This window comes from Scyliorhinus torazame, chromosome 7 (genome assembly GCF_047496885.1).
Source record: "Scyliorhinus torazame isolate Kashiwa2021f chromosome 7, sScyTor2.1, whole genome shotgun sequence".
NCBI lineage: Eukaryota > Metazoa > Chordata > Chondrichthyes > Carcharhiniformes > Scyliorhinidae > Scyliorhinus > Scyliorhinus torazame.
Window position 1 is genome coordinate 304,679,762 of NC_092713.1, and position 12,469 is coordinate 304,692,230.

The 12,469-nt window shown below is 44.5% G+C and overlaps 1 protein-coding gene across 1 annotated transcript in view; it reads left to right on the forward strand.

Moving 5' to 3' along the window:
• Positions 1-12,469, forward strand: part of mgat4b (alpha-1,3-mannosyl-glycoprotein 4-beta-N-acetylglucosaminyltransferase B) — a 452,622-nt gene that overhangs the window by 218,094 nt on the left and 222,059 nt on the right. Inside the window, exons 3-4 of the mRNA XM_072512689.1 lie at positions 3,423-3,566; positions 8,358-8,491. Of these exons, the coding sequence (XP_072368790.1) occupies positions 3,423-3,566; positions 8,358-8,491 (278 nt within the window). The remainder of the gene's footprint in view (positions 1-3,422; positions 3,567-8,357; positions 8,492-12,469) is intronic.

Below are 12,469 nucleotides of genomic sequence, written 5' to 3' on the forward strand. Positions count from 1 at the left end.
CTGCTTGAAGGTCCCTAATGTTTCCGACTCAACTACTTCCACAGGCAGTGCATTCCATGCCCCCACTACTCTCTGGGTAAAGAACCTACCTCTGACATCCCCCCCCTATATCTTCCACCATTCACCTTAAATTTATGTCCCCTTGTAATGGTTTGTTCCACCTGGGGAAAAGGTCTCTGCCTGTCTACTTTATCTATTCCCCTGATCTTTTATAAACCTCTATCAAGTCGCCCCTCATCCTTCTCCGTTCTAATGAGAAAAGGCCTAGCACCCTCAACCTTTCCACGAAAGACCTACTCTCCATTCTAGGCAACATCCTGGTAAATCTCCTTTGCACCTTTTCCAAAGCTTCCACATCCTTCCTAAAATGAGGCGACCAGAACTGTACACAGTACTCCAAGGTTTTGTACAGCTGCATCATCACTTCACGGCTCTTAAATTCAATCCCTCTGTTAATGAGCGCTAGCACACCATCGGCCTTCTTCACAGCTCTATCCACTTGAGTGGCAACTTTCAAAGATGTATCTCAGTCATTTTTATATAAATTGTAAACAGTTGAGGTCCCAGCACTGATCCCTCTGGCACACCGCTCGTTACATCTTTCTAACCTAACAATGACCCATTTCTGCCTGCTCGCTACTTGCTGTTAGTCAGCCAATCTTCTATCCTGGCCAATATGTTACCTCCTATACCATGAGCTATTATTTTCCACAACAACCTTTGATATGGCACTTTATTAAATGCCTTCTGGAAATCTAAGTCCAGTACATCCATCAATTCCCCTTTATCGACAGCACATGTTACTTCCTCAAACCACTCCAATAAGTTGGTTAAACATGATTTCATAAAACCATGTTGACTGTGCATGGATTACCATGAACTTATACAAGTGTCCTGCTATAACTTATTTAATAATAGCTTCTAACATTTTCCCTACGGCAAATGTTAAACTAACTGGCCTGTAGTTTCCTGCTTCCTGTCTTCTGTGAAATTCCCCTAGTCGCCACATTCCGGTGCCTGTTCGGGTACACTGAGGGAGAATTCAGAATGTCCAATTCACCGAACAGCATGTCTTTCGGGACTTGTGGGAGGACCCGAACACCCGGAGGAAACCCACAAAGACACAAGGAGAAGGTGCAGAGTCCGCACAGACAGTGACCCAAGCTGGGAATCGAACCCGGGCCCCCGGCACTGTGAAGCAACAGCGCTAACCATTGTGCTATTGCGCCACCCGGGTGGGCCCAATAATTCCAGCGAACCCTGGATGTCATGAGATATACAGCATTGGATAAGAAAAAAAAGGGAGGCTTAAGGCTGAATCAAAGGGCTCAAAATAGTGGATGTCCTTGAGTATATAAAGTGCAGAAGATACTTAAAAAATAAATTGGGAGAGGCAGGAGGGGGCATGAAAATACACTGGCGGGCAAAAGAAAGAAAAATCCCATGGTGTTTTTATAAATTTAGCGATGATAACCACATTAATAATCTTTATTAGTGCCACAAGTAGGCTTACAATCTGTGTGTGGAGCCAGAAGACTTAGATGAGGTATTAAATGAACATCTTGCATCTGTGTTTATGACTGAGAAGGATGATGTAGGTATAGAAAGTAGGGGCAGGAACAGATTATCATTAAGACGGAGGAGATTTTAGCGGGCTTAAAAGTGGATAAATCCCCAGGCCCAGGTGAGATGTATCCGAAGCTGTTGTGTGATGCACGGGAGGAGATTGCAGGGGCTCTGGCGCTAATTTTCAAATCGTTCCGGCTATAGGAGAGGTTCTAGAGGACTGGAGGACAGCTAATGTGGTACTATGATTCAAAATGGGAAATAGGGAAAACCCAAGTAATTACATTCCAGTGAGTCTAACATCAGTGGTAGGGAAATTATTGGAAAAAATTTTGAGGGACAGAATTACTTTCCACTTGGAGAGGCAAGGGTAGTCAGCATGTTAGGAAAAGATTGTGTCTAACAAATTTCATTGACTTTTCGAGGTGGTGAATAGATGAGGGAAGTGCACTTTTTAAAATTTAGAGTACCCAATTTTTTCCAATTAAGGGGCAATTTAGCACTGACCCATCTACCTACCCTGTGCATCTTTGGGTTTGTGGGTGTGCGGCCCATGCAGACACGGGGGAACGTGCAAACTCGACACTGATAGGGGGCCAGGATCAAACCTGGGTCCTCTATGCCATGAAACAGCAGTGCTTACCACTGCGTACATGGATAGGGGGCCGGGATCGAACCTGGGTCCTCAATGCCGTGAGGCAGCAGTGTTTACCACTAAGCACATGGACAGGGGGCCGAGATCGAACCTGGGCCCTCGATGCCGTGAGGCAGCAGTGCTCACCACTGCGCACATGGACAGGGGGCCAGAATCAAACCTGGGTCCTCGACGCTGTGAGGCAGCAGTGCTTACCACTGCACCACTATGCTGCCCTGAGGGAAGTGCAGTTGATGTAGTCTACATGGACTTCAGCAAAGCTTTTGATATGATCCCGCATGAGAGACTGATCAAGAAGGTAAGACCCCATAGGATCCTCAGCAATTGACTTTTTGGAAAGGTGTAAATGCATTGGATGGAGTTCAGAGAAGGTTTACTACATTAAACCAGAAATAGACAGTTGTCTTATGAGGAAAGGTAGGACAGATTAGGCTTGTAATCACTGGAATGTAGAAGAGTAAGAGGCGACTTGATTGAAACCTTTAGCATCCAGAGGTTTCTTGACAGGGTGGATATGGAGAGGATGTTTCCTTTTTTCGAAGAATCTAGAAACAGAGGTCATTGTTTTAAAATAAGAGATTGCACGTTTACGCCCGAGGTGAAGAGAATTGTTTTCTCTCGAGAGGGTCATGAGTTTTTGTTTCCACTGTGTTTTGAGGGAGAGAGTGTCAAGAGTGTTTTTTTTTTAAGGCCGAGCTAGATAAATTCTTGATTGACGAGGGATGAAAGATTATCGGGAGTAGACAGGAATGTGGGGTTGAGGTTGCAATCCAATCAGTCATGATCTTAGTGAATGGTGGAGCAGGCTTGAGGGGCCAAATAGCTTGCTCCTGCTCCTGATTCATGCATTCGTTCAGGCTGATGACAGGAAGCACTTCAAAGAATAGTTGAAATCTCGAATGTATTTCTGTAAAAACTGTTGAGTCCGTGGGTCAATTGCAAATTTTAAAACTGAGATCAATGCATGTTTGATAGGCAGTGATATTAAGTGTAATGATTCAGATCAACTATAATCTAATGGGACTGTGGGGCAGGCTTGAGGGCTGAATGGTCTGCATCTGTTCACATGTTTGCGAGCAGTTGCTCTAATCTAGACCGTTTCTTGAAATGAGTTCCCATTTACAATCTCGTTCCCAATTTTGTTTTGTTTCTGCTTTTATTGTTTCTTCAATTGTGTCACTATTTATTCTCTTTACCTTAGATGAAACCAAGCTCAAACTGTGGAACATCACTATCAGTAAGAATGTACTTCAGCTGCCAAGCATCTTCCATCATCTCCCGCATCTGCTCGCCAGAGAAGACAGTTTTCAGCCATCTGTCTACCTGGGACAGAGGAGAACTGGAGGTAAGGAAGAAAACAACTGATGCAAAAACATACAAGTGTTTTTTTTAAATCATAATTTCAAAACTTTTTATTCAAGCCCAATTGATAATTAGACATGCAAAAAATTAATATATATTAAGTTGTTCAAACATGCACCAAAGCTCTGCTGCCCATATCCTAATTTGTACCAAGACCCATTCCCCTGTGGCGCCTGCTTTCACTGACCTGCATTAACTCCCGTATCTGGCAACGCCTTAATTATGCAATTCTCATCTACAAAATACTGCGGATGTTGGAAATCTGAAATAAAAAAAGAAAATGCTGGAAAACCTCAGCAGGTCTGGCAGCATCTGTGTAGAGAGAAATAGTTAATGTTTCCTGTTCATATGACTCTTCTATAGAATTGAAGAGGGCTAGAAATGGGATGAATTATATAGATGGAGAGGCTGGTGGAAGAGGTAGGACAGAAGAGAAGGACAGGGATAAGTCGGAACAAAGGAGAAATGGGTGTCATGGACATGAGACAAAGGGGTATGTTAATAGAGCCATTAAGGACTGAAGGTAAATGGTAAGATAGCAGAATGTGTTAATAGAATAATGGTAGGGCAGCACGGTGGCGCAGTGGTTAGCATTGCTGCCTCATGATGCCGAGGTCCCAGGTTCGATCCCCGGCCAGGTTACTGGCTACACTAAATTGCTGCTTTAGTAGAAAAAATGAATTGGGTACTCTATTTTTATTTTAAAAAAGAAATTCATAGGAGAAATACTGCAGGGACTGACATCCTTGAAGGTGGCAAAATCACCAGTGTCAGATGGATTGTACCCCAGGCTGTTAAAGGAAGCCAGAAAGGAAATGACAAATGCACGGCGGGTCCTTTTTCAATACTCACTAGATACAGACGAGGTGCCAGAGGATTGGAGTTCTGCGAATGTTTTACTGTCGTTTGAAGAGGCTGTGAGGGATAGGCCAAATAATTATAGACTGGTCAGTCTGACTGGTGACTTTGGTGATGATAAAATTATTATAATCAATTCTGAGAGCCAAGATAAACTGTCGCTTCACAAGGCAAGGATTAATCCGGAATAGTCAGCATGGTTTTGTTAAGGGAAGGTCATTCCATACTAACTTAATTGATTTTCTGAGTAACAAGAAGGATTGATGAGAATACTGCAGTGGATGTTATCTTCATAGGTTTTATTAAGGCCTTTGACAAGGTGTTGCATGGCAGACTGGTCAGAAAAGTAAAAGCCCATAGGATACATGGGAATATGGCAGATTGGATCCAAAATTGGCTCAGTAACAGGAAATAAAGGGTAATGATCGACAGATGTCTTGGCAAATGGAAAGTGGTTTCCAGTGGTGTTCCACAGGGCTCAGTGTTGTGGTTTGTTGTATATATTAATGATTTGGACTTAAATGTGGGAGACACGATTGGAAAAACTTGCAGACGACATAAAAATTGGCATCGGCCGTGTAGCTTGTTGCTCTCTTTGGTTGGCTCTGAATATGGTGGTCAATATGGTCGCCTTCCTTAATTCTAATTACTTTTGCTCTAGAGTCGCCAGGTATCTTTCGATACCGCCACAAGGTTCAAAACCGAATACTGATCAAAGAGACTCGGTACACTAGTTAGTTCAAAGTCAATGCTATTTATTTACACACACAGTAATATCTACACATGCACAAATACTACAGGCTAAACTATCACTACTGCTAAAGCCTATACTTAGCTTTGGGCGCCCACTCAGTCAGAGGAACAATGGCCGTTTTTCGGATCTGAGGCTGCTGGGGTCAAAGTGGTGAAGGGGAACAGCTACGGTCGTCCGTCTGGTAGCGAGCGTTGACCTTGGACTTACTTGCTTCTGGTGCAGCTGATGGACAGGTCTCTCCGCTGTGAGAGCCAAGTCCGTGAGAGCCAAGTCCAAGAGAGCGATTCTCTCTTGGGGGCTCCTTCTTATACCCAAAGGGGCTTTGCGCTCTTTTGGGCGGGCCTTGAACTTGGCCCCAATCAATTGGGCCGTTTCTTGATCATTCCTATTGATTTCATCCAATAAAGGGATGGGTGCCCTGATGGCTGGGCGTATCCTAGGTGGCCATTGGCCTGCTTTGTTTCGGTCTCCTCTGGCGCCTGGGTGTCTGCCTTAGTATCGGTTACTCAAATGTTACTCTTTTGTTCCCGGAGATGGGCCATTAGTATGCTAATAGGCCTATAGTTTGGTCTTGTCTGGGAGCTGCGGCTCCAATATGCAGACAAACCCTGAACCTGCTTGTTTTCTCAGCATTGTCCATTTTCCCTGCAATCTTTGCGAGGTGTCCATTTTGTAATCGGGAACTGGCCATCCCAGATGGCTACAAGCTGATCACGAAGAGGATAGCTGTAGACTCCAGAACGATATCAATATTTTGGTCGAGTGGGTGGAAAAGTGGCAAATAGAATTTAATCCGGAAAACTGTGAAGTAAGGCATTTCGGGAGGGCAAACAAAGCAAGGAAATTCTCAATAAACAGGAGAATAATGAGAAGAGTAGAGGAAGCGAAAGACCGTGGCATGCATATCCACAGATCGTTGAAGGGGGTTCAGGGGTTATGGGGAGAAGGCAGGAGAATGAGGATGAGAAACATATCAGCCATGATTGAATAGCGGAGCAGACTCAATGGGTGTCGAGTGGCCTAATTCTGCTTCAATGTCTTATATGGTAGATAAGGTAGACCAGGGGCTGGTTTAGCACAGGGCTAAATAGCTGGATTTTAAAGCAGGCCAGCAGCATGGTTCAATTCCCATACCAGCCTCCCTGAACAGGCGCCAGAGTGTGGTGACTAGGGGCTTTTCACAGTAACTTCATTTGAAGCCTACTTGTGACAATAAGCGATTTTCATTTCATTTCAAGGTGGTAAAGAAGGTATATGGAATATTTTCCTTTTATTGCATAAGGTAGAGAATACAAAAGCAGAGATGTAGTGCTAGAACTGTACAAAATGCTGTTTAGGCCACAGTTGGAATTTTGTGTGCTGTTCTGGTCACCACATTATAGGAAGGACACAATTTCTCTGGCGAGAGTACAAGAGATTTACAAGAATGTTGCCAGGGCTGGAAAATTGCAGCTGTGAGAAAAAGTTGGATAGGCTAGGATTGTTTTCCTGAGAACATAGGAGGTTGAGGGGTGACTTGATTGAGGTGTACAAAATTGAAGGACCTAAATCGAGTAAACAGGGAAGACTTGTTTCCCTAGCGGAGAAGTCCATTTTCTTTTTATTCATGTACGGGATGTGGGCATCCCTGGTTAGGACAGCAAGTCAGGGTGGCGAGTGACTTGGAGGGTAACCTCGAGGTTGTAGGATTCCCAGGTATCTGCTGCTCTTGACCTTCTAGATGGTAGTGGCCGTGGGTTTGCAAGGTGCTGTCTAAGGAACCTTGGTGAGTTACTGCAGTGCATCTTTAGATGGTACACACGGCTGCCACTGTTCGTTGGTGGTGGAGGGTTTGAATGTTTGTGGAAAGAGGAGCAATCAAGGGGGCTGCTTTGTCCTGGATGGTGTTGAGCTTCTTGAGTGTTGTTGAAGCTGCACTCATCCAGGCAAGTGGAGAGTATTCCATTACACTCCTGACTTGTGCTTGTAGATGGTGGGCAGGCTTTGTGGGATTAGGAGGTGAGTTACTCACTGTAGGATTCCTAGTCTTTGACCTGCCCTGGTAGCCACATTTTTAATATGGCTAGTCCAGTTAGGTTTCTGATCGATAGGGCAGCACGGTGGCGCAGTGGTTAGCCCTGCTGCCTCACGGCGCCGAGGTCCCAGGTTCGATCACAGCTCTGGGTCACTGTCCGTGTGGAGTTTACACGTTCTCCCCGTGTTTGTGTGGGTTTCGCCCCCACAACCCAAAGATATGCAGGGTCGGTGTATTGGCCACGCTAAATTGCTCCTTAATTGGAAAAAAATGAATTGGGTATTCTAAATTACAACAAAAAAAAGTTTCTGATCGATGTAACTCCTAGGCTGTTGATTGTGGGGGATTCAGTATGGCGATTACCAGGGGTCACAGATTTAAGGTGATTGGTAGAAGAATTAGAAGGGATATTAGGAAATACTTTTTCACCCAGAGGATGGTAGGTGTCTGGAATTCTGTGCCTGGTTTGGTGGTTGAGGCAGAAACCCTCAACTCATTTAAAAGGTATCTAAATCTACGCCAGAAGTGCTGTAACCTGTAAGACCATGGACTGGCTGCTGGGAAGTGAGATTAGAATGGGCAGCTAGTTTCTTTTTCAGCTGCTGCAGACACAATGAGCTGAATGGCCCCTTTCTATGTCACAATGTTTCTGTGGTTCTATGGTATCACTGCCTGGGCCAGAATTATTTCCCACCCCTAACTGCCTTTGAGGAGGTGGCAACGAACTACCTCTTGGACTGCGGCAGTCCATGTGGTGTAGGTATACCCACAGTGCTGTTAGGGAGTTCAATGATTTTGACCCAGCAACAGTGAAAGAATAGTGATATATTTCCAAGTCAGGCTAGTGTGTTGCTTGGAGGGGAACTTGCTGGTGGAGGTGATCCCATGCATCTGCTGCCTTTGTCCTTCTGATGGTGGAGGTCGGGTGTTTGGAAGGTGCTTTCCAAAAGAGTCTTTGTGAGTTGCTGCTATGCATCTTGTAATTGGTATATACTGTTGCTACTGTGCATCGGTGATGGAGGGAGGGAATGTTTAAGGTAGTGAATGTGGTGCCAATTAAGTAGGCAGTTGTTTGATGTATAAATTCTGCTTTGCATTATTGCCAAAATCTTAATCCATTACCTGGGCTGTTCTTTTTTGGTCCACAGTTTCGATAGTAATGGGAGTACCGACTGTCAAGAGGGAGGTGCACAGTTACCTGATAGACACATTAAACTCCCTAATTTATGAACTGACCCCAGATGAAAAACAAGACTGTGTGATTGTTGTACTCATTGCAGAGGTGAGTGGAAATACACTTCTGGATTTGTGCTGTTTGAGGGGTGACTTAATCGTGGTCTTGGTCTGGACAATGCAGAAGCAGAAGGTTTTTAAAAATTTATTAAAGAAACATGGAACCAAGCCAGGTGTTGAGAATCTGGAGTCACATGTTAATGATGAAGTAAGGATGGAAGATTTTCCTTCCCCTAAAGGATATTGTGAACTAAATGGGTTTTTATCAATAATCTGGTACCTTTATGGTCATCTTTCTATTCCAGCTGCCATGCTGAGTTTTGGACTCGTGTCTCTGGATTATTGGTCCAGGCTTTTTGATTCCTGGTTCAGCAACATGATCACTATGCTACCAGTAAGAACTGGGAGCAGGAGTAGGCCATCAGGCCCCTCGAGCTTGCTCCGCCATTCAATGAGATAATGGCTGATCTTTTGTGGATTCAGCTCTGCTTTCCCGCCCGAACACCATAACCCTTTATTCCTTTATTCTTCAAAAAAACTATCTATCTTTATCTTGAAAACATTTAATGAAGGAGCCTCAACTGCTTCACTGGGCAGGGAATTCCATAGATTCACAACCCTTTTGGTGAAGAAGTTCCTCCCAAACTCAATCCGAAATCTACTTCCCCTTATTTTGAGGCTATGCCCCCTAGTTCTGCTTTCACCCGCCAGTGGAAACAACCTCCCTGCATCTATCCTATCTATTCCCTTCATAATTATATATGTTTCTATAAGATCCCCCCCCGTATCCTTCTAAATTCCAACAAGTACAGTCCCAGTCTACTCAACCTCTCCTCGTAATCCAACCCTCTCAACTCTGGGATTAACCTGGTGAATCTCCTCTGCAAGCCCTCTAGCGCCAGTACGTCCTTTCTCAAGTAAGGAGACCAAACTGAACACAACACTCCAGGTGTGGCCTCGCTAACACCTTATATAGTTGCAGCATAACCTCTCTAGTCTTGAACTCCATCTCACTAGCAATGAAGGACAAAACTCCATTCGCCACCTTAATCACCTGTTGCACCTGTAAACCAACTTCTTGCGACTCATGCACTAGGACATCCAGGTCCCTCTGCACAGCAGCATGTTTTAATATTTTATCATTTAAATAATAATCCTTTTTGCTGTTATTCCAACCAAAATGGATAACCTCACATTTGTCAAAATTGTATTCCATCTGCCAGACCCTAGCCCATTCACTCAAACTATCCAAATCCCTCTCCAGACTTCCAGTATCCTCTGCACTTTTTGCTTTACCACTCATCTTAGTATCGTCTGCAAACTTGGACACATTGCACTTGGTCCCCAACTCCAAATCATCAATGTAACTGGTCATTTACCTCATCGGAATATGTTCTATAATAATATGTTATTTAGTCCTGAGAGCCATGGAGATTTTGCCCTCATGGACACACACTAGCAATAACCTTGTGCCTGTTGGATTTAGGCAGAGGTTCCTTCGGCACTGTACCTGGGTTCCCCTTACTCACAGTGACGCCCTCCTGTCCCTGACCTGCATTGTTCCCTAACCAAAGGGGTATGACTGCATCCTGGATCCAAGTGTCTGGGTGACTCTCCCTCTTCATCATGTCAAGAACTCAAACTCTAACTCAACAAATCTGAGCTGGAATTTCCTAATACAAATGCTTATTGTCTGAGATCGCAGTGCTCCACACAAACGTGCAATGTGCTGCAGTTGTGACACGCTACCTGCACTGTCACCCCTTTGTAATATTATTTTATTTATTTCATTACTTAATTAAATTAAAATTAGACACTCTTTTTAAACTCTTTTTTTGTTTTACAGCTTTTTTAATATTTGCAAAAGAATACAATTTATTAAGTATATGGAGATGGTGAAAAGTGATAATCCATTAATATCACAGAATTGTTATAGTGCAGAAGGAGGCTATTTGGCCCTTCATGTCTGCACTGCATCCCCCCCCCCCATCTACTCTGACCAAGCTCCTCATGATTTTGAACATCTCTATCAGAACTCCTCTTAGCCTTCTTCTCTCCAAGGAGAACCGGTCCAACCTCTCCAATCTGTCCTCGTAACTGACGTTCCTCATCTCTGGAACCATTCTTGTAAACCTCCTCTGCACTGTTGGGGCTGGGGGGCCTGGGAGCTGACGAGCGGGCAGCCCTCAGAGCGGGCAGCCCTCTGAGCAGACGGGCGGGCAGCCCTCGGAGCGGGCGAGCAGGCCTCGGCGGGGGTGAAAGTGAGAGAGGGCCGTGTGTTTGAGAGGTGTGTGTCTGATATAAACATCATGCCTTCCATTAAAAATGACAAAAAGTGAGAATTAAGTTTTTTTTTAACAAGCGAGCTTTTTAATTATTACCAGGTTAGCCATTCCTAAAGTGGGTACTATTTCCAGGTGTTAATATTTAGGGGCCAGGGGAGAGTGGCTTGGCCAGGGGTTAATGTTAGTGTGTCATGTGACTAGCAAATGTATTTATGATTCTGTGCCTCTTCCTAATTTCTAATGTATACAGAAATATAGCTGGAAAAGGCTTGTTCACATTTGATACCAATGTTTGCATATATTACGCGGCAAAAAAAAGGTGTCGATTTTAACTGTTTGGGGTTCCCCGGTACTCTTGAGGGATCACTAAGGGTTTCTCATCTCAAAGTTTGGAAAACTCTGATCTCTGCACATATATACCCTCTGTGCCTGCACCCCTCTGTTACCCTTTATTTCATATTGACTCTCCATGTTCTTCCTACCAAAATGCATCACCTCCCACTTCTCCGCATTGAATACATCTGCTACCTATCTGCCTATTCCTTGTCTATCTCCTTTTGAAGTTTTAACTGGCCTCTTCACGATTTGCAGTACTTCCAAGTTTTTATCATCTGCAAACTTTGAAATTGTCCCCTGCACACCAAGGTCTAGATCATTAATATATATCAGGAAAGGCAAGGGTTCCAATACTGACCCTTGAGGGATTACCACTATAAACCTTCCACCAGCCTGAAAAATATACGTTGACCATTACTCTCTGCTTCCTATTGTTCAGTCAATTTTGTGTCCATTTTGCTACTGTTCCTTTTATTCCATGAACTATAACTTTTCTCTCAAGTCTGCTGTGGAGCACTGTATCGAATGCCTTCTGAATGTCCATGTACCCCACATCATTAGGGTGGCACAGTGGTTAGTATTGCTGCCTCACAGCGCCAGGGACCTGGGTTCAATTCCGACCTTGGGTGTCTGTGTGGAGTTTGCACTTTCTCCCCATATCTGCATGGATTTCCTCCGGGTGCTCCGGATTCCTCCCACAGGCCAAAAATATGCAGCTTAGGTGGTTTGGTCATGCTAAATTGCCCCTTCATGTCCGACGGTTAGGTGCTGTTACGGCGGACAAGGTGGGGGATTGAACCTAGGTTGGGTTCTCTTTCGGCAGGTTGGTGCAGACTTGCCAGGCCGAATAGCCGCCTTTTAATAATCTTTATCGTCACAAGTAGGCTTACATTAACACTGCAATAAAGTTACTGTGAAAAGCCCCTAGTCACCACATTCCGCGCGTGTTTGGGTACACTGAGGGAGAATTCAGAAAGTCCAAATTGCCTTATAGCACGTCTTTCGGGACCTGTGGGAGGAAACCGGAGCACCCAGAGAAAACCCACGCAGACATGGGGAGAACGTGCAGACTTGGCACAGAGAGTGACCCAAGCCGGGAATTGAACCTGGGACCTTGGTGCTGTGAAGCCACAGTGCTAACCACTGTGCTACCGTGCTGCCCTTCTGCACTGTAGGGATTCTATGATCGATAGAATTACCCTCATCCACCCTTTCTATTATCTCCTCAAAAAACTCCCAAGTTCCTGTAGAAATCCATGCTGGCTCTTCCTAATCAACCCACATTTTTCCACGTAACTACTAATTCTATCTCGAATAATTGTTTCTAGAAGCTTTCCCACTACTGACGTTAAACTGGCTGGCCTGTAATTGCTGGAGCTATCCTTGCAACCATTTTTGAAAAAGGG